Here is a 21,011-nt window from a genome sequence, read left to right as displayed (position 1 = left end):
AACATGGCACATAGTAATTGCAGCCGTACTGAACAAAGGATATTTATAAAATATGATCCGATTCCAACAGATCGATAGAGAAGGTTATTTAAAAGAGTGAAATAGCTTCTGTCAGTTGGAGACAAGGCATTGTCTGAAGAAGGCATAACTATTATCTAGAAATTATTCTAAGCCAGTTCCCTTGGAAGATCATGAAATGTAGCAGTGCTGTCGGGAGCTTATGCAGAAATGTGCTCCCTGTGACAGTTTCTCCTCTAACTGAGAACAGTGTCCAAACCAGCCTGAGAAAGAAGAGCAAAAGACTCTTTGGCAGAGTAGGAATTAGTGATATACTCATTTTTTTTTTTTTTACCGTGCTATCATTAAGTGTGGGTAGCACTGGTAATAGGAAATAGTCACTGTATTCCTCAGCATAGTCTTTTTAAAAGAAATGTCCAGTATCCAAATGCAAGTGACAAAGTGTGAGGTATCAGGCTGCTGGAATAAAAAGCACATTTATGTGCATGCATTTATACTTGCCTGTGCATATATCTTGGAGTTGTATTCTTCCAAGCAAGGACCCAGTGAAGATCCAAAGAAAACTTCACAAATGTACACATACAACTCTCTCCTTCCAAAACAGGGTCACCAACCACAACAGTGCAGGTCGACTTGTGCCCAAGTGTAAACAGCAGCCTGCCCACAAGTAACTGAGCACCATACATAATCTTTATGGGGAGACCTATCCCAGCCCTTTGTTCTGAGGTTAGGATTTCAATGATCTAGTGCTTTGTTTTCATAGAAATGACGCAGGAGGAATTTTCTAGGGGAGTTATCAGTCATTTAACACTGGGCAGAGTTTGAGAGCCTGCAGGAGGCCGTTCTCGTTTGTCATGCAAAAGCAGATGTAATACAAAGGACTGGGGATTCTGACTCTGAAACTAACTGTGAGAGCTTAAAGCAAATCACTGAATTTCTCTGAACCTTATTTTCTTCTTCGGGAAAGTGGGGGGTAATAATACCCATCCTAGAGGGTGGTTCTGAAGTCTGAAAATGGCACCAGATTCAGTGCCCAGTGTATCCAAGGTGCAGGGCACAGGCACACACTGAGGAAAGGAAGTCCACCCTGCAGGTGCTGTTGTCATTCAAGACCCTCCCTTCAGCCTTCTGGCTCTTTTGTTTCTGTCTCTCATCCTGTCTGGACACCGGAGGGCTCACTAAGCTCCTCCCAGATATGTTCGCTTTGAAGGTGAAGATGGGCCGCCTGCCACAGCTGTAAGGAGGGGAGATCTAAGGGGAGTGTCAAGATGGTCAACGTAGAGAGTTATTTCTTTCTCTCACTAAAGAAGTTTCCAATTTGGCAGTCACCAGGGATCCGGATTCCTTGTGCCTTTTTCAGCCCTATTGTAGCACGTGGCTCATGTCCTCAGAGTCAGTCACACGATGGCGCAGGCTGCCTGCCAGAGCACTGGTATCGCATCCCTGCTTCAGACCTCAGGGGGGATGGAGGGAGAGGGAGAGGAGGAGGAAGGGTCAAAGGGGAACACACTCTTTCCTTCCAAGGAACTTCAGAAGTGCCGCACATTTCCCACAGCTTCTCTGTAGCCAGAACTTAGCCCCATAGCCACCCTAGGGAGGCTAGGAAGTGTAGTCTCTGATCTGGGTGAATTGCCATCCCAAGTGAAATGGAATGAAGCAAGAGAAGATTGATACTGGTTAGCAACCAGCAGATTCTGCCACAGAGAAATGTAGCTTCTTAAGCAATTTGCCTGGGTTCTGAGTGAATCCCTGTGGAAAGGTGAGTTGAGCCACACAAAAAGGGCTGACTCACTACTCTACTCAGAATGTAGAAAAGCCTAGAAGTCTCCTTCAGTGTCACCCATGACTGTTCTACATCCTTACTTCCAATCTCATGTTCCTATGCTTCAACTCAGAGCTTTTTGCAGGTTTAGTTTCTTGTTCTCTGATTCTGAAATATGATCTTGTACTCTAATTGTAGCATCTAACCAGCTTCTTCTGAATCCATATTTGACCTCTGATCTCTCGACTTTCTCTTCTTCCGTCTGTCATTTAGGGAAGGGCTACCTAACCTGGAGTCCAGGTTGCAAGAGGGGTGTCTCCTACAATTGTATATCAAATGATGTGTGTCCTCATTTTCTTTCTGGGAAGAGGGGCTATGGCTTTCCGAGGAGTCCTAAAGGAGTCTATGGCCCCAATTAAGTTAAGAATCACTGCTGAAGGGTGAACTTCAAGGCCTTCTATAAGGTTTTGGGTGCAGGCAGACAACCAGTTGTAAAGATGGCCCAGTGGGAAGGCAGGGTCACAGAAATGTCAGAAACTGGGAGCACCATGTCAGCCCATTTGACAGGCCTGGCTGAGGATCAACAGTCGTGAGCCAACCTATCTACTAGTACTTCTAAGAGAGGATATCAGGACTAATAATCAAGATAAGCATGATAGTAGCTATGAAATAACTGGTCCTTAAGACCCAGGCAGGAACTGTCAAACAGGATGCATCTAAGGCCAAGAACCTATGCTGGATTCATCCTCGTAAGCTTCTTCCTCAAGGTTGGGAGTGGTGTCTTATAACACATTTGTCTCCTCAGTACGGAAGCTGCTACCTGGCAGAGAATAGTCATTCAGTAAGCATTTCTTGAACAGAACCAAAGGACAGGTTTATGAATTGAGAACCTGGCACAAAGAAGGAACCTGAAAAGGATAAGATCAGATAGTCTCATGATCAAACTCTCTAGACTCTTTTTCTTCCAGTCCTGAGAGTAGTGGTCTTGTTCCTTCCTGGTCCTTGAGTAGGAAGACGAATTCTAAGACTAAACCGGGGGCCTAAATTGATACAAATCATCAAGTGGACCAAACCCTGGCCTTCAGCCCCATCCCTTCTCCCTTCCCAATGTGGCTCCTGCCTGACCATCTAACACTGACTTGATTCCAACTCAGCTTCCATCCAGTCCTTGGTAAGGCTCTGATACTATTGTATGTGATTCCATGTTCCTTGCCTGTTGTGACATTCCAGCACACACAATGCCACCAGTACCTATTCACCATGCAAACATGTTTGCCATGCCAACATTTCCAAAAGCCAGGGGCACTATTAGCACATTTGTTCAAGAATGGTGAGCACATCATGAGTTTGACTCTTGGTACACTCAGCAGCACAGGCTAAACCAGGCATCCTTCTCTTCTTCTTCCTTTATCAGGCCATCAGACATGAGGGAGTGTTGGTTGCTACGGTGATGGGGCTCAGAGAGAACCAAAGCATGATTGTGAACTCCAGAGGTGATGGTAACGGAACACATGATTTCCAAGGGTCTTCCTCCTAAATTTCAAGTTGCTACTAAGGAAAATAGACATATTCTTTTTACTTTGGAAACAAAATTCTTCTACCAACAGATATAGCCTGGGATCCTCCAGGATCTTTTTGTTCTCTTTTACAGCTGTGTGATTAATTTGATGGCTTTTTTCTCCATGATTAAAACTTAGTGGTTTCACCTGTGTCTTATATGCAACCATTGTTATCTCATCCTTGCAAATAGCTTTTCTAAATCATTAAGCCAGTAAGAATTTCCATTAGTTCTCAGCATTGACATTCAGCTCAAACACCCTACCCAATGATTAAGTCTCGCCATATCGCTCAGCGAAGTCAATCTAGGCATCTCTCTTCAGTGAGCATGGTCACAGACTCCAGTGCTTGAGAGGGTCAAGCAAAAGGAAGAAAGACAGAGAGCCTCAGAGCCAATAAATGTCTTTTTGTTTTCTGGCTCAATTTTCTGTGGATGCACCTTCTCTGATGTCTCCTAAGGCCTATACTTGGCACCATGATCTTGTTTCAATGACTTGTCTGCCAGACCGTGCCCTGTTTTGAATTGCTTTGAGAAGAGCATGGCCTGCTGCTTTTAAATCAGTTTGTTAGAAGACAAAGCTAACCTACCAGGATATCTAATGCCCATAGTTAGCTGTTTATGCCAATTGACCATCTTCTTGTTATTTATAATTGGTAATTAGAAAATCATCGCTTATAATTATTCTTGACCGATATCAACTTCAGAGAACTATGGAAACATAGCTGTCCTTGGGGATTCTCAGTAGAAAAACCATGTAGGTAATTAAATTGAGATCTTTAAAACCTGGGTCAATATTTCCAATTATCTTCACAGTTAGCTTCCAGATGTTTACATTGTTTTTTAAAAGATAGAGTTTGGCTCTGGGTTTTATAGATTCTACAAGTATGAAATTGGCAGTCAAGATGTGTGTTTTTTTTAATGTTGCAAATCAATTTTATATGAATGTTAGGATACATTTTTTTCAATTAATATTTGCATCATGTTACAATCTCAGAGGAGAAAGGGACCCAGAAAAGTAACTTTCTTTCATTCTTTTTCTCTGGGTGAACCACACTAAAGACATTCCATTTAGAAAAGAATATATTTTGTTGGTGAAAAATCATAGGGCAGGCACTTCAACCACCTCTTTTGGTAACACAGACTGGTTTCTGACATTTTATGACTGGTGATCTAATACATTTCCAGGAAATGAATTGTTTTAGTGGTTTTGAACCTCTTTTTTTTCTTCTTAGATCCCAAGTACAAATATTAAAACAGTCATCTGTGTTCTTCAAATAAGTGGTTGACTTCTTTATTTTCATTCATTTTTTACCACCGTTCCAGGTTTACTTATGAAATTGCTCCAGTGTTTGTCCTCATGGAGCAAATAACACTTAAGAAGATGAGAGAGATAGTTGGATGGTCAAATAAAGACGGTGATGGGATATTTTCTCCTGGTAAGTTTCTGTTCTGTTTCCCTGACTCTCCTACGGGTTTGTAATATGGATCCTTAGGACCCTTTTGAGAATAGTAACCCACAGAGTGAGTTCATGGAAGAATAATGAATTTTAAAGATTTTTTTTTGGATACTCTGCCTTCCTATCTTTGTCAGGGTGAAGGCTAGCAACAATGCTACCTTCTGTGTGAACTAACCAACAAAGGCAGTGCCTAAACCTATCCAACTGAGAAAGGCTGTGTCTAAATTATGCTATATAATTCCAGTTTGTCAACAATGGTTTGATTAAGCTGAGGATAAGTGAATCAAGGTTGTCAACTGACTAATCAGTTTCAGCCAAAATAGTTTATCTACTTTGATCTCTAGTTCAAAGGATACAATAAAAATTTTAAAAACAAGGACAGGAAGGAAGGTAGGAAGGAGTGTGGGACGGTGTCAGAGACAGTGTGATTGTATTCAAATGGAAAAGAAATAAGAATTACACTTGTCCAGGCAATTCAAGCAAACCACCAATTTGCCTGTTTAATTGTCAGGTAATTGATGCCAAAGCAATTCGTTTGTGTTGGCCAGATGTACCTAGCTACCTGACTTCTCCTTGTGTCTTTATTTAAGTAAACACAAGTTTGGTTTTATTTTCATCAACTTAGAGCTCTCCCAAATGACTCAGTTGGGCTGTTCTTGGAAGAGTATCCAGGCAATGCCACCGTTTCCTTCAGTAGGCTCCATCATTCTCTCTTTCTCTGTCTTTCTGTCTCAGAGAACAAATTAATCTTCATTCAGTAAATAGATTGAGCAGAGAGCGGAAGCAGGAAAGTTGTAACTCGCCTCTCTCTTTACAGCCACGGCCACCTCTTATATGTCTGTCTAGGCTTCAGGTGGGGCAGGCACTGGAGTACGTGATGCACCTCCAACCAAATTGCCTAGATGGCTTTGGTAAGGAGTGTGACTACTATATTCTCTGGGCAAAGGGTCCAGAGGGAAGCCCTGGCATTAAGGAAGCCATCAAATCCTATCAGAATATTGTCCTTCCCCCTTTCTGACCTCCCTTGTCTCTTGAGACACCGGTTTAGCCTTTGCTGTTAGAAACAATAACGAAGGGGTTGCAACACCACCCAATGTGTCTGCTTGCCGATAGGGGGAGCCATATCCAACATGTACAGCATCATGGCAGCGCGCTACAAGTACTTCCCCGAAGTTAAGACAAAGGGCATGGCGGCCGTGCCCAACCTGGTCCTCTTCACCTCAGAACATGTGAGTCAGGTGCTCTTGCTCGTGGATTGTGGTGTTTTCCATGGGACTGTCGAACATCTAACCTCGAGCCTCTGTTTGTTGCAGAGTCACTACTCCATAAAAAAGGCTGGGGCTGCGCTTGGCTTTGGAACCGACAATGTGATTTTGATAAAGTGCAATGAAAGGTAGGCAGGGGAGAGTGACTATTAGGTTCTTGATGTATGAAATGTGTTCATCTGTTAAATTTGTTTTATTGTGCTTAAGGACTGACTCAGTACAGTGTGCCAAGCTGCTAATGGTCTGTTGAAAATATCCGATTAAATTACTTTTTGCTGCGGCTGAAGTTTTTTTCATGTGCAGTCTCATTGATTTTTCATTTACATTTCTCTCCTTTTATAACAATTACAGGGGGAAGATAATTCCTGCTGATTTAGAGGCAAAAATTCTTGAAGCCAAGCAAAAGGTATATACTCTAGGGTACATCTAAACTCTGGCGAATACAAATTTTTAAAAATACCTTCTCTCTGCTGTAGACAGTAAAAATCTTTGATAGTATAAGATATTACTTTATTGTGTTTCTAAAATTCTATTCTTAGATATTTATTTATTTCCAACTTGTGCGATGATTTGGCTTTAACGCTGTGTCTATACCATATCGGTTTTTTTGAAAAATGAAAATTTCAGTCATTAAACCTCTTGTCCTATCTTAATTGTGCCAGATGATTAGTTTTATGTACTTCAATAAATCTACTACCCAAGCACCACAAAGTACAGCCTATTGTGGTTTTCACTTACTTCTTAGGTATAATCTTATTTTAACAAGTATCATTTTAGCTTAGGATTTTGTTTAACAAAGTACTTCCATGCTCTGCCAGGTGGACCATGATACTTGGTGAATCGGCCTCAGTCAAGTCTATTAAACAAACAAACAAACAAATCTCATAGAACAGATGTATCCACAAGGCAGTGCCAGGTAGCTGTCAAACCATTTACCAACTCATTGTTTTGGTTACATTCTTGTGCCTCCTTCTCTAACTGTAGTTGTTTGAGGGGTTTCCGTAGGGAATGGATGGAAATGTCACTAGGACTGAGCAAGGAGTAGAGGTGGAGCTGAGCTTCAATAACACATAGGACTCATGGATTTCCCCCAGTCTCTCTGACGCCACTTCCTTGTTTATTTCTTGTTCACATCAACACATTTTACCACGTCCACTATTAGTGAAACAGTGTATAGACTGGCTTTAAATAACCAAGCAATGCTTCAGTGTTATTATTACATCAGTACACTTAGAATAACACAGCTTCTAAACTGTACAGTGTCCAGATGCTATTCAGAACTACCTGCCTAACACTTTAAACTTGTTATTTCTCTTCCCTGCTTTATTGTTCACCATAGACCAGTGGATCTCAACCTTCTAGCCCTTTAAATACAGTTCCTCATGTTGTGACCCAACCATAAAATTATTTTCGTTGCTACTTCATAACTGTAATGTTGCTACTGTTATGAATCATAATATAAATATCTGATATGCAGGATGGTCTTAGGCGACCCCTGTGAAAGGGTCGTTCGACCGCCAAAGGGGTCGCGAGCCACAGGTTGAGAACCGCTGCCATAGACCTTGTCAATATCAGACTGTGTATTTTGCTTATTTGATTTTGTTTGCTGTCACTGTCCACTAGAACGTAACCTCCACGGGGACAAAAATCTTCATCTCTTTTGCTCACTGCTGTGTTCCCTGCGTCTACAACAGGGCTTGGCACAAAAATGTCGTTCAAACACTATTTGTTGAATAAATGAATGAATAAGAAAATGTACTAACGAAGAATTGCCAGATAGAGTGTCTGATACCACAGCTGATCTGTGAATAAATGCTACTGCAATTCATCTACCTCCTGTGGAAAGGAAAGAGGTTAAAGAGACTAATTAGCCTGTCTCTCTTGCCTTACAGGGATATGTCCCTCTTTATGTCAATGCAACTGCTGGCACGACTGTTTATGGAGCCTTTGATCCGATACAGGAGATTGCAGATATATGTGAGAAATATAACCTTTGGCTGCATGTCGATGTAAGTGCTGTAACTCACAGTGTGGCCCAGCCCATAGGGGTGGACGCGGTTCTGCTTTGTGATTTGCCTCAAGCTTCTCCCACTGCCCAGCTGGCTCTCTCTCCACACCACATTAGTTCCCCTCCCCTCTCTGGCTCCGAGCTGACGTTCACCACTGGACACACCACAGGCTTGTGCATCCTCTGGGATTCATCCACCCCCAGTTGCTATCTCCTGGGATTCATTTTAGAATATGCTCTCTATCACCTTCCCAGGTAGCTTTTGTCTGGACACATAGCTGCAGAGGGAAATATAACTGATTTCAGAAGGAGAAAACATAAGGTACAATGAAGAAAGTGGCCATGAATCTGGACGCTCGGCTAGCTGCCTTCAGTCAGAGCCATCTATGACACGCTTTTATTAAAAAAAACCAAACAAACAAAAAAAACATATTGCATATCTGGTACCTGTAGGAAAAAACAAGACAGTGTATGGAAGGTGTTATCAGCTAAGAGATGTAGTCCCAAATCAAATTTTCCCAGGAACACAAAAGGTACATTTTTCACATGCCTGACTTTGAGTGTATTTTTTTCTTTTTTCCTCGCTCCATTCTCTTATGGATATAACTTCTCACAACTGGACAGTTGGATAATCTGCGTTACTATTGAACAAATGACTGACAAAGGCTGTGTCCCAAGCTATTCAGTAAACTTACGCACCAGGGTGCCCACAAAATGTCTTGAAGTTGCAGGAGCCGTGGTGGGACGTCCCAGCCTGGCAGGGCCGCTGCTTTCTGAGTTTGCAGAAGCCCTTAGACTCCTACCAGGGGCAGAATCTGATGGCAGGCGCCCGTCTGTGTCCCTCCCAGAGCCACCCTGGGGCTCACTGAGTGTCTCTGCCCTCCCGGCGTGCTCTAGGCCTTTGGGTCTTGGCACCACAGGCTCAGACCAGATTTACCTGTGTCCCTCAGAGCTACTCCAACTTTAAGCTGGAGGAACTTTTGAAGACCTGACAAATGATGAATTACAACTGCCACTGGTTGAACAATCGGTGTGGGTTCCTTTTGTCAGAGAAGCTTATGTTTTTCACCATTTACTTTCTCATGTTTTAGTAGAGGTGTGGAGTGGCGGGTTTGGATTCTTAAATGTCACGGCTCCCCCTCCCTCTCCTTTCTCTGTCCTCACAGGCTGCCTGGGGCGGTGGGCTGCTCATGTCCAGGAAGCACCGTCATAAACTCAGTGGCATAGAGAGGTAAGGGCCAGAGTTTGGGCCTCCTCCCATTCGGGCCAGCAGCATGTCCCCAACATCTTATTTCAATCTGACTGAGCTCAGTTTTGCTCAGTAGAGATTTATTGAGCAATTATGGTATGCCAGGCACTGGGAGATCAGCTATGATTGATTTCTCAGTTAAATGAGTCCTCACCTCAATGAGTTTATAATTTAGAGAGAGAGAGACAAGTAAACAAATAGTTACAACCCAATGTGATAAGCACAACAATGAATGTGATTGCTAGGTGCTCAGGTAGAAGAGACGAGGAACCAAGCAGTGGGGAGATTTGAAGGCGAAATGAGAATTTACAAGGGTACATTTCACTTTTCTTTCTCACTGAGCTTACTGCTGCGAGAAGGGTAGGACACTTGGCTCATCCAACGTATTTATTTTCTCGTTCACCATTCAAGTTTGGCGGGTGTGCTCAGCTGAATGTGATTTTGACCTGATTCCAATGTATTGATCCCAGTTGATCCCATTGATTCAGCAAATACTTACTGAGCACTTATCATGAGCCAGGAAGACATGGATGTGAATATCTGGTTGCCTGCCTCTAGTCTAACCATGCATGGCACTTTCCTAAAAAATGTGTATCTGCTACATGTAGGAAAACACGGCAACATATGGAAGGTGTTGTCAGCTGAGAGATTTACCCTCCCGAAGCTTACGTTCCAGTGGACTGGATGTTCATAAACAAAGAGATACTTCATCTATCTCAGAGGGAAAAAATAAAACAGTTAAATAACAGGGAGGGACAAGGCATGCTGTTTGAGGCAATGTCGTCAGAGGCCTTTCTGAGGAGGTGACATTTCAGACAAAGGGAGACAGGAAGCAAGGATACGGAGAAGAAAGGTGAGAAGGGCAGGTGCAAAGGCCCTGAGCAGGAATGTTCTTGGCAAGGTGGAGGACCATCAAAGAGGCCAGTGAGGTTGGAGCAAAGTGCCAGGTGAGAGCAGACAAGGCGAGAGCGCGGACTGGGAGCGACACCAGGGAGAGCGCACCTGTGGCTTCTCTCACCAGGTTCTGTGACCTGTGCTGTGCCTCTTCCCTTCTGGGCCAGTTTTGAAAAGCCAGTGTCAAAGTGACCGGGACGGACTCTTTGCAGCATAGTTCCTTGACTCTGTAACTTGGAGGACAGTATACTAAATATAGAAGAACCGGTCCAACTGTACTTTAGGTTTATCTGGCGATTTTTATTTTCCATCCTTGAGCGTAGGAACATTTTTCACTAGCCTTTTTCTTACCTAACATTTTAGAGCATGTATGTCTTCTGAAGGAAATTGAATCCATATCATGTCTTATTAGTTTCTATTTGTAGCAGCAAAGAGTCATGTACTTCAGACCTTCAGGACACTCAAAAAACCACTTAATTTAAGGCATTTTATGAGGTCTAAATATAATTTTGAATGGCTCAGGGATGAGAGCTATGAGAAAATTGATTAAATATGGCTTGACTCACTGATGCATTTTAATGAGATAAGCACTTAGAACTTCTCACGGGTCTCTTTCTCAAAGGTTTTCTTTCTTACCCACTTAGAACAGCAGGACCTCAGGCCTTTCTCTCTTACCTTTGAAACACAGCGCACACCCTATCGTCACACAGTGTACACCCTCTTCCCTCTAAAGGGCCCAGGCAAGATGGAGAGGTTAAAAATTCACAGCAATGCCGAAACCGGTTTGGCTCAGTGGATAGAGCGTCGGCCTGCGGACTGAAAGGTCCCAGGTTCGATTCCGGTCAAGGGCATGTACCTTGGTTGTGGGCACATCCCCAGTAGGGGGTGTGCAGGAGGCAGCTGATCGATGTTTCTCTCTCATTGATGTTTCTAACTCTCTACCCCTCTCCCTTCCTCTCTGTAAAAAATCAATAAAATATATATTAAAAAAAAAATTTCACAGCAAGCGTTAGCTCTAGGGCAGCAGTTCTCAACCTGTGGGTCGCGACCCCTTCTGGGGTCGAACCACCCTTTCACAGGGGTCGCCTAAGACCATCGGAAAACACATATATAATTACATATTGTTTTTGTGATTAATCACTATGCTTTAATTATGTTCAATTTGTAACAATGAAATTGGGGGTCACCACAACATGAGGAACTGTATTAAAGGGTCACAGCATTAGGAAGGTTGAGAACCACTGCTCTAGGGAGAGAGTCAGTGTATTTTGGAGCCAATTGCTCTGTTTGGGGAGAACATCCTTAACATATGAAAGCGCAGAGCCCAGCTGTGGGCCAGGCCATTGGGAAGGAGTCTGTAAACCACCGAAGCGAGTTACCCAAGTTGTAGTCATCATACAGTCTACTTAGTCCTTTCCGTAATGTCCTAGCTAGCGTGCTGCTCACTAACAGAGTGATGCGGTTGCTAGGAGACCGTGCTTGTTAAGCTGTCATTGCGGCCAAAACTGGCAATGTCATGTTCATTTAGCATTTGAACAAAGCTGCTACATAGTCAAAGTCTAGGGCTGCCTAATTGATCCTTGCTTTTAAGTGTCACTCCACTCACTACCTCATAAGAAGGTAGATCAGCATGGCCAGCCCATTTTATAAATAAGAACCGAAGGCTGAAGCAGCCAGAGCCCGTGGCTGAGAGGGAGGCAGGCTGCAGAAGGGTTAGGAACACTGGCTGTGCAATTAGACTCCCTGGACTTGAATCTTGGCTCCAACACTTCCTAGCTCTGTGCTTTGGGGTGATGTATTTAACCTATTTGTGCCTTAGTTTCTCCATCTAAAATAGACAGTAGTTCCTGTATCATAGGGTTGTTATGAGAATTAAGTATTCCAGGCACAGTTATTAGCAGTATGTATTTATTAACTCATTTTCTCCTTCAATTCTGTGACACATACCCCCCATTTTACAGATGAGGAAACTGAGGCACAGAGGAGTTATGTAACTTGCCCAAACTAGCAAATATCAGAGCCAGGATTCAGATTCGGACAGTTTGGCTCCGAAGTCCGGAGTTTCGAACCATGACACCACGGTTCGAAAAGGCCTGCAAAGCTCCCACGGTAACAGGACACGCAGCAAGTTCTTCACGAACATTAGCCGTGATGAATAGGAGTTGTTTAGAAGAGGGAATCTGCCCCGTAGTACCCTGAGACTGCCTGCAAATCAGTTGTTTACCACTAGGCGTGGAAAACGTGGGCTGCCTAGGGTGGTGTTTTCCTTAAGAGGACAGTCTCTTGCTGATGCCTGCACCTTCTCAGAGTGTCGCATGCTTCTTGCAGGGCCAGCTCGGTGACCTGGAACCCTCACAAGATGATGGGCGTGCTGCTGCAGTGCTCCGCCATCCTCGTCAAGGAGAAGGTCTGTACTCCCTCCAGAGATGAGCTGGTGGCCTGCACACCCTTTATTAAAGTTTAGAAGGCACAAGGAGAGAAAGGCATGGGGTCTTGATACAGTGCTCGGTGACAAGCTCACGCGATGACTGCCCTGTGAGGACCGCCATGGCTGTTCTTCCCTGCCTTTATCTGTTAGTCTTCAGCTAATCTCGTGCCTCCTCTGGGCTCCTGCCTTCTGCTGTCCTTCCTTGTTCAGGGCTCAGGGCCCTGTCAGTCAGGAACTCTAAGGGCATTATGTCATTTCACATTCCTTCATGTTTATACAAACAAAGTGAGAGCAATTGGAACCTGAGTGAGGGCAACAAAGTGGTCACTGGAACATTCTTGAAATTCTTAGCTTGAATTTGTGGCCTCAGGAGCTGAGATACAGATGACCTTTACGTATTTACAAATGTCAACTCAGAGTAACGAGGACTGTTGACCAAAAGCTTCTGTAAATGAGTTAGTAGAGGACTCCCTCCCAGAAGCATCTGATAACAGCACCCTGCCCTCGAAGGGAAACTTTTGCACACTGAGGCAACCCAAAGAACCTGTCCCCAACCTGTAGGAGCCAGAACCCGCATGCGCGCTTTACTCCGCCCCTCAGAGGGCCTCTAACTGCATGGCACATCCTGGAAAAGATCAGAAGACTTTCTAGGGGATGCTTTTGGGGAGGAACGTTCTTCCCAACATGAGACTGTCCCACCCACTGCAGGAAGTTTCTATCCCCTGCCCACTGAATGCCGTAGCACTTCCCAGACTCTGAAACAACCCAAAACACCCACACATATTTCCAAATGTCCCTAAGAGGGACAGCGGGGTCCTTGGGTTCGCATCTGAGACAAAAGATTATTTTCTAATGAGAGTGACAGAGGGAAAGGGGTGAAGGTTTTCCCAAAAGTGGTTTTAGAGAAGGACGAGAGAACAAGTGCAAGAGCTCATAAGACATCAGGAAGGATGCCTGTGACCCCTATCCCAGCCAGCCCTCCTTCAAAGCCACCACGTCTCTGACCTGTGGAAACAGATTCATGCCTGTCTTGAATTGCATGATAGGGGATACTCCAAGGATGCAACCAGATGTGTGCAGGCTACCTCTTCCAGCCAGACAAGCAATATGATGTCTCCTATGACACTGGGGACAAGGCAATTCAGTGTGGCCGTCACGTGGACATTTTCAAGTTCTGGCTGATGTGGAAAGCAAAGGTAAGAAAAAGGGAATTCAGGAAATAGAGCAGAAATGTAATTTGCACAGGCTGGCAAAAGAGAGGCAAAGTTGTATCACAGATAACTCACTATGTGTTCAATCAATATCTAGATAATTGAGTTAACTGTATTTTCTTTGCAAATGAAGTCACTTTCTTTCTCATGTCAAATTCTCCCTTCCTCCATTCAATCTCTTCAGTTTGAATTAGCATGAAGTTTTTTTTTATAAGTTTCTCTTATAACAACTAAAAATGATGCTAAGATAAAGACTTCGACAGCAATCTTTAGGGATGCCGAAGTTATTTAGTGTAGATATAGAAAGAGATAAAGATAAAATTGCTGCATTGATATGAACAGAACCCTAGATGCCTTTATAAGGCCTCCAATCATGGAATATATTCAATGAACATATCAAAACAAATGAACAAAACAGAACAATTTTGGTTTTTTTATTGATTTTCACAGAGGAAGAGAGATAGAAACATCAATGATTAGAGAGCATCATTGATTAGCTGCCTCCTGCACACCCCCCACTGGGGATTGAGCCCGAAACCTGGATATGTGCCTTTGACCAGAATCGAACCTGGGACCCTTCAGTCCATAGGCCAACACTCTTATCCACTGAGTCAAACCAGCTAGGGCAAAGCAAAACAGTTTTAAGATCTGTTTAAATATGGCTTTCTCATTATTTGTACTCGATACACTATTCTGGAAAATATACTTATTCCAAGAAATCCTACTGCTAGACTGAATGCAGGATCTGCACTCATCAGCCATTCAGGTTACATTTCTGTGTCTATATATATATATTTAAAAAAAGCAAACTATTGGAATTTCCCCCAAAATATGGGTGAGGGGAGAGGATTACTGTTTAACTATTTGTTTCAAAAGTGCTTTTATGCAATCAAGTAAAGGCAGTTTTTATTTTACAGCTGTATACTGTTATCTATAATTTTTTAATATATTTTATTGATTTTTTACAGAGAGGAAGGGAGAGGGATAGAGAGTTAGAAACATCGATGAGAGAGAAACATCGATCAGCTGCCTCCTCCACACCCCCCACTGGGGATGTGCCTGCAACCAAGGTACATGCCCTTGACCGGAATCAAACCTGGGACCCTTCAGTCCGCAGGCTGACGCTCTATCCACCAAGCCAAACTGGTCAGGGCTGTATCTATAATTTTTATTTACCTACTGTAAATTAACTTTACTAACTTCCATGATTTAAGATTGGGTCTACCTAATACCAAAACAAGGCTTCCCAGTGAAATATCTAGTCACGTATTTCTTCTGTAGGAAGAATTTGACAATATTCTTAGTTTTTCCCCCTGATGTAGCCATTGTGTCTTAATATATAAGTAGTCTGAATTTTATGTCTACCACAAAGAAATTATAGGTATTTTAAACATACAAATAGCCATAAGCAACAAGAGAAAGAGCCCTGTCATTTAGACATGTAATAGCCACACTGTCTCAGTAATTTGCCTATTTGTTTTACCTAAAAATAACCCCTGAGCCATCTGCTGGAAGTTTGGCTCCTTGTGAATTGGTTGCTGAGCGGGGCCCCCAGTGCAGGCTTGCTTCCCAAGTGGAAAGTGGCCTGGCCAGGGTGTCCGCCTAGCGGTGACTGCTGCTTTGCCAGTGTTGGACCTCGCCCAGGCCCATTAGCAATCCACAAGCCAGCCTGTGCCTCTGCTCTTGTTAACACTGACCCGCTCAACAGCCTCCACACTGCTGTTATTAATCAGCCGGGCTGGCTTTTGAAACTCATGCTCAACCAGTTCGTCAATAGTTGGAGCTATTGCAATCTCAGGGCATGTACTGAGACCAGTGGCTTCCCCATCTGCCTGCCTGCCTGTCAGCACAAAGGATGATTCTGTGCCGTGGAAGGTAGCCTGCCCGGGAGCGTGGGGACATGTTTGACCAGGACTCACTGCTGGGGAAGGTGGGTCTAAAGCAATGCTTCTCAAACTGTGGTGAAGAGCCATTTACAATAGAGATGAATTGCTAGGAAAAAAAACACGAAATGAAAAACATCCAAGGTATAAACACCAATTTTTAAAATTAGATTCAGTAGACATTAAAGTTATTCTGTCACATTGCTATAAAAGTTTCTTATTGCAAAATCTCAGTTTCTGTACTCATTTTATCATGGGCCGGTTACAGTTTATAAACTGAGTAGCAGTATCATAAAGCAAACCAGAAAATAGACCCCAGGTCCAGCTGTGAATAGCTAGCAGGAGCTAAGAGCCCGGTGGAGAATTACTGCCCAGAGACTAGAGAGCCTTCGAAAGAGAGCAGGCACGCTTCGCTGAGCTGCGAAGAGGCTGTGCACAGTCAGATGCTGCTTCCTGTCCATCTCCGAGGATAGTCTCATGCCCATTTCCAGTAGACAAGGACAGCATGGCCTTCTCAAATGCCCATCACCAGTGGAAATACAACCTCTCACCAATAAACTCGATTTTTCTTTCTTTAAAACAGGGAACAGTGGGATTTGAAAATCAGATCAACAAATGCTTGGAACTCGCTGAATACCTCTATGCCAAAATTAAAAACAGAGAAGAATTTGAGATGGTTTTCAATGGTGAGGTAAGTTGTCATCATGGACTAGATATATAGCATTTTCAGAAAATCTGTCGAGGGAAGCTCCTAAAACCATTTTTTCTAACATTGTTAAAAGCTGTTTCAGAATTTTCATTCTCATGCACTATTCATTTAATTCTCTCTGTGTCCATGAACTTTTCTTCCAGTAGCATTGGGATGACTTTTCCCCTTCACCTCTTTGCAGACAAGAGGTCTTTCCTTGGCAGGTCTGAACCCTTTATCATAAACTGATGTTTCGGTGCACGGATTCATGTACATTGAAAGGAAATTAATTAGAAGAAAATTTTTTAAATATGTTTTATTGATTTTTTACAGAGAGGAAGGGAGAGGGATAGAGAGTTAGAAACATCAATGAGAGAGAAACATCAACCAGCTGCCTCCTGCACACCTCCTACTGGGGATGTGCCTGCAACCAAGGTAAATGCCCTTAACCGGAATTGAACCTGGGACCTTTCAGTCCACAGGCCGATGCTCTATCCACTGAGCCAAACCGGTTAGGGCTAGAAGAAATATTTTAATATCACTATTTGCCCCCTCTCTATAATAGAAGTATCAACCAAATTCACGATCAACCGTGACAGATCGAAACACACGCGTGCGATTGGCGCCAGTGAGAGCTTTATATGTATCACGCATGCGGGAGTCAGCTTAGCCTTTTATATATATAGATTCTTTCTCAGTTCCAAGAAGCTTATAGGATGGGTCTATGCTTGATTCCCAAGACAGGTTCTAAAGTGAAGTTCTACTTTACATAGATTCATTATGAGGAGAGCAAGGTACAATCGTGTCTGCCCTGAGTTCATCTCTACATGGCACATAATGAAGTACTGAGTGCCCGCTGTGTGGAAGTTTGGCTCCTCATGAATTGGATGCCCCATGCCGGGAGCCGAGTTCTATAGCAGTGACCAAAAAATATACTGTCGCTGCCCTGACGGAGCTGGCAATTGGCTAAAGAATGTTTCCATCGCTGAGTAGGAGCCAGTGTTAAATGAAAGAAAATCCACTCATAACCCAATATAAAATAACACCACCTACCTCCAGCTCAGCCAGTTTCGTAGGCGGTCTAGACCAGCAGGAGCACACCGGAGAGCCACCAAATGCGGAAGAAAAAGGCCTGTCAGCATCGGGGAGGGGGATCTGAGCAGTTCAAGTCAACAATACAGCACTCATGCCCTTCACCCGTGGGACCTCGCTCTGACCATTTACACTGTTTTAAATATTCTGTTAGCAGCTTTAAGACAAATGTGATGTCTCAAGCCAGTCAGAAGCAGGCACAATGACGGCAAACAGCAACTAGGAAGGAAACTGAAAAACTGTAGCAAGAATATGGAAGAACTGAAAAGCATAGGAGTCTTTAAGGGAGGGACACTGAAGAGTTTTAGGCATCACAGTTAGCCCTGTCTTACAGGTTAGAACCGGTATGAATGTTCTTTATGATAACCCTGAGTCATCAAGAAAAGATTCAAGCCCTAACCAGTTTGGCTCAGTGGATAGAGCATCGGCCTGCGGACTGAAAGATTCCAGGTTCAATTCCGGTCAAGGGCATGTACCTTGGTTTCGGGCACATCCCAATAGGGAGTGTGCAGGAGGCAGCTGATCGATGTTTCTCTTTCATTGACGTTTCTAACTTTCCCTCTCCCTTCCTCTCTGTAAAAATTCAATAAAATATATTTTTTTAAAAAAGAAAAGATTTAATATCAGTATAGTAAGCTCAAAAAAACATTCACTTATCAATAAAATAAATTGTGTTTCGAGCATCTTCGAGATATGAGGCACTACAAAATGGCAAATGGATTGTACCCTTTCTTAAAACTACCCAAATATAATTATTTTTTAATATTACACTGTTTTTTCTTGTTTTGTTTTTTTTGGTGGGTTTTTCTGGTTGGGGAGAATTCCACCAAAAGTCCATAGGGGTTTGGCAGAAGCCTTCTCTCAAGTTCTCACAATTTTCTCTTTTGTTTGTATGTTTGCTTGTTTGTGAAAATCTCTGCAGCCTGAGCACACAAATGTCTGTTTCTGGTACATCCCACAAAGCCTCCGGAGCATGCCGGACAGCCCTGAGCGACGGGAAAGACTCCACAAGGTATGGCTCTCTCCTTTGTCTCATCTCACCCTTGGCATTTCTCTGGTGGGTCGGAATAGCCTTACTCTAATGTGTCTTCTAATGGGGGAGAAATGAAAATTAAAGACTTGGGCTGGTGGGGAACCATCCTGTTACATTCTACTTGGGCCTGGGTTGTCCCTTTGCTGTGGTTCAGATACAACAGGAACCTCCGTATTCCTGTCTGAATACCATCGAGAAGGGGCCAGGGGCCGTATGCAGGGCAATTGAATCCTATGTATATTCATAGGAACTTCCATATTCAACTATGTCTGTTACAATATCTTCTGCTAAATTCAAGGCTACTCTAATGCTGATTCATTCTGATTGTTGATTCTTTATCTAGTTTGCATATGATTGATACTTATTGGTATATTTCATTTATATACCAACCTTCCAGCCATTCAACAAATATTCATCTGTGCCAGTCTGTGTGTGCCAGGCAGGATCTTGGGTTCTGGATTATACAGAAGACTTAATTTGTGTAGTTGCCCATAAGAGGGTTTGTTTGTTTGTTTTTATTTTTGATTTTATTATCATTGCTCTCTGACTGACTTTCAAAATTTCTGAGAGAATGTATGACTGGGTAGACTCGAGTGGTCATTAGATCTTAGCCACTGAAGAAACTGAGATATAAAGTATTTCTTTGTCTTTATGTCAGTGTAAACACAAAGGGTGAAAAGCAAACTGCTCCTTTATTCCCAACCAAGAAACTGGTTGCACTGATAAAAAGAGTGGTGTTAATATCAGCCTTGAGTTTCGTTTTGTTTCCATCACAAGGTGGCTCCCAAAATCAAAGCCCTGATGATGGAGTCTGGCACGACCATGGTTGGCTACCAGCCTCAGGGGGACAAGGCCAACTTCTTCCGGATGGTCATCTCGAACCCGGCCGCCACCCAGTCTGACATCGACTTCCTCATTGAGGAGATAGAAAGACTGGGCCAGGATCTGTAGCCACCCGTAGAACATCAGGCCACGAGGATTCCTGTTCCCCTCTGGCACGCTAGAGCCACCTCGGCAAGTTGCTAAAACAATAGGCCATTTCACTGAGGGAAAATATAATATCTTGAATACTGTTAAACCTTTACTTAAGCTTGTGATAGTTAGCAGAAAATAATGTTCTTTTTAAAAAGTTGCACATTAGGAACACAGTATATATGTACAGTTATATATACCTCTCTCTCTATAGATATGTATGTATGTATAGCGAGTGGATGTTAGTAATAGATCACAGCATGTTCCTACTCCAAGACGATTAACTTTACCCGACGGGCCAAACGTGCTGCAAACCAGCTCGCCCCACAACCCCAGGAAAGATGTTCCTTCAGATGGTGTGTTGTAGGGACCAAGGGAAATGCTGTTAGCAGGAGTTGACCTTGTTGTCATTGTTGTCCCCACCTAAAGTGATGACGGATGAGAAAGCACCGCTCAGTGACAAGAGTCACCCCCTCCCCATTAGTATCTGGTTAAGGAAAAATAGTAGCAGAGTCATTGTTGCAGGTGTGCTGTTGCTGTATTTTTAGAAATTCATTTGTGTAGACTGTGCATATCTCTGTTGTCTGACCTTGGGGCGGAGGAAAAACACATGTAATGATCTAAATGACTGTTTAATTGTAAGTATATGAGATATTTGCTTATTTATATTCAGAGATTTACCATGTTAAAGAGGTGTCTTGTATTTTCTTCCCATTCGTAATGTATCTTATTTATATATAAATGCAGTAAGTTCTGAAAACTGTTCATGGTATTTTCGTGCATTTGTGAGCCAAAGAGAAAAGATTAAAATGAGTGAGACTTGTACTTATATAAGAGTGCCCTTAAATGATTTAAGCCTAAGTTTACTGTCTGTAAGAGAATTCTGATACTGTACATAGAGCCGTATATATGGAAATCCCATCACTTAAACAAGATCTGCTCTTCTGTTACGCCCTCTGTCTGGCTGTATGTCAGTGTGCCCAATGCTTTTCTAGTAACTGTTGGATAATAACTAGATCTCCTGTAATTTTGTAGTCATTCGTGACCAATCCCTGTGACTTGCTTAGCTCAAACCTAAGGCAACATTTCCGAAGACCTTCTGAAGATCTCAGCGAAATGGACCAGCCTCACCTCTGTTTCTGAGGAAAGGAAATTCACACTGTGCATTTTAGAGTATGCAAGAAGAATATAAACAAATAAAAATACTCTCCATGGAGAACTGAAACAAAATTTTCTTCCCGTTTGTTTTCATGTAGAAAGAGAGATTTCCAATTATAGTTATTTGGTCACCACGGCCCATTCACTGTCCACTAGCTGACTTTAGTTAGTATTCAGTGCCCTTACTAAGCTGGGACTCAACCTACTGTCATAGGTTCCCGAGAGCTATTTCTTTTTTTTTTTTTTTTTAGTTAAGGTATTACAAATGTGTCCTCATCCCCCCCATTAACCCCCAACCTCCCCCTCCCCCGCCTCGCCCCGCACACTCATGCTCC

At 43.0% G+C, this 21,011-nt stretch overlaps 1 protein-coding gene across 1 annotated transcript in view; it reads left to right on the top strand.

Moving 5' to 3' along the window:
• GAD1 (glutamate decarboxylase 1) overlaps nt 1-20,748 on the top strand; it is a 45,142-nt gene extending 24,394 nt beyond the window's left edge. The window contains exons 7-17 of the mRNA XM_081095444.1: nt 4,662-4,774; nt 5,909-6,024; nt 6,109-6,188; nt 6,412-6,466; nt 7,953-8,069; nt 9,235-9,299; nt 12,540-12,618; nt 13,686-13,835; nt 16,317-16,424; nt 18,436-18,525; nt 19,324-20,748. Coding sequence (XP_080951570.1) covers nt 4,662-4,774; nt 5,909-6,024; nt 6,109-6,188; nt 6,412-6,466; nt 7,953-8,069; nt 9,235-9,299; nt 12,540-12,618; nt 13,686-13,835; nt 16,317-16,424; nt 18,436-18,525; nt 19,324-19,497 — 1,147 coding nt within the window. The 3' untranslated portion in view covers nt 19,498-20,748. The remainder of the gene's footprint in view (nt 1-4,661; nt 4,775-5,908; nt 6,025-6,108; nt 6,189-6,411; nt 6,467-7,952; nt 8,070-9,234; nt 9,300-12,539; nt 12,619-13,685; nt 13,836-16,316; nt 16,425-18,435; nt 18,526-19,323) is intronic.
• The last annotated feature ends 263 nt before the right edge of the window (nt 20,749-21,011 follow it).

Source organism: Myotis nattereri (genome assembly GCF_964212035.1).
Source record: "Myotis nattereri genome assembly, chromosome: 7".
NCBI lineage: Eukaryota > Metazoa > Chordata > Mammalia > Chiroptera > Vespertilionidae > Myotis > Myotis nattereri.
Note: the sequence above shows the minus strand (reverse complement) of the source record. Positions and strands in the feature narration are given on the sequence as shown.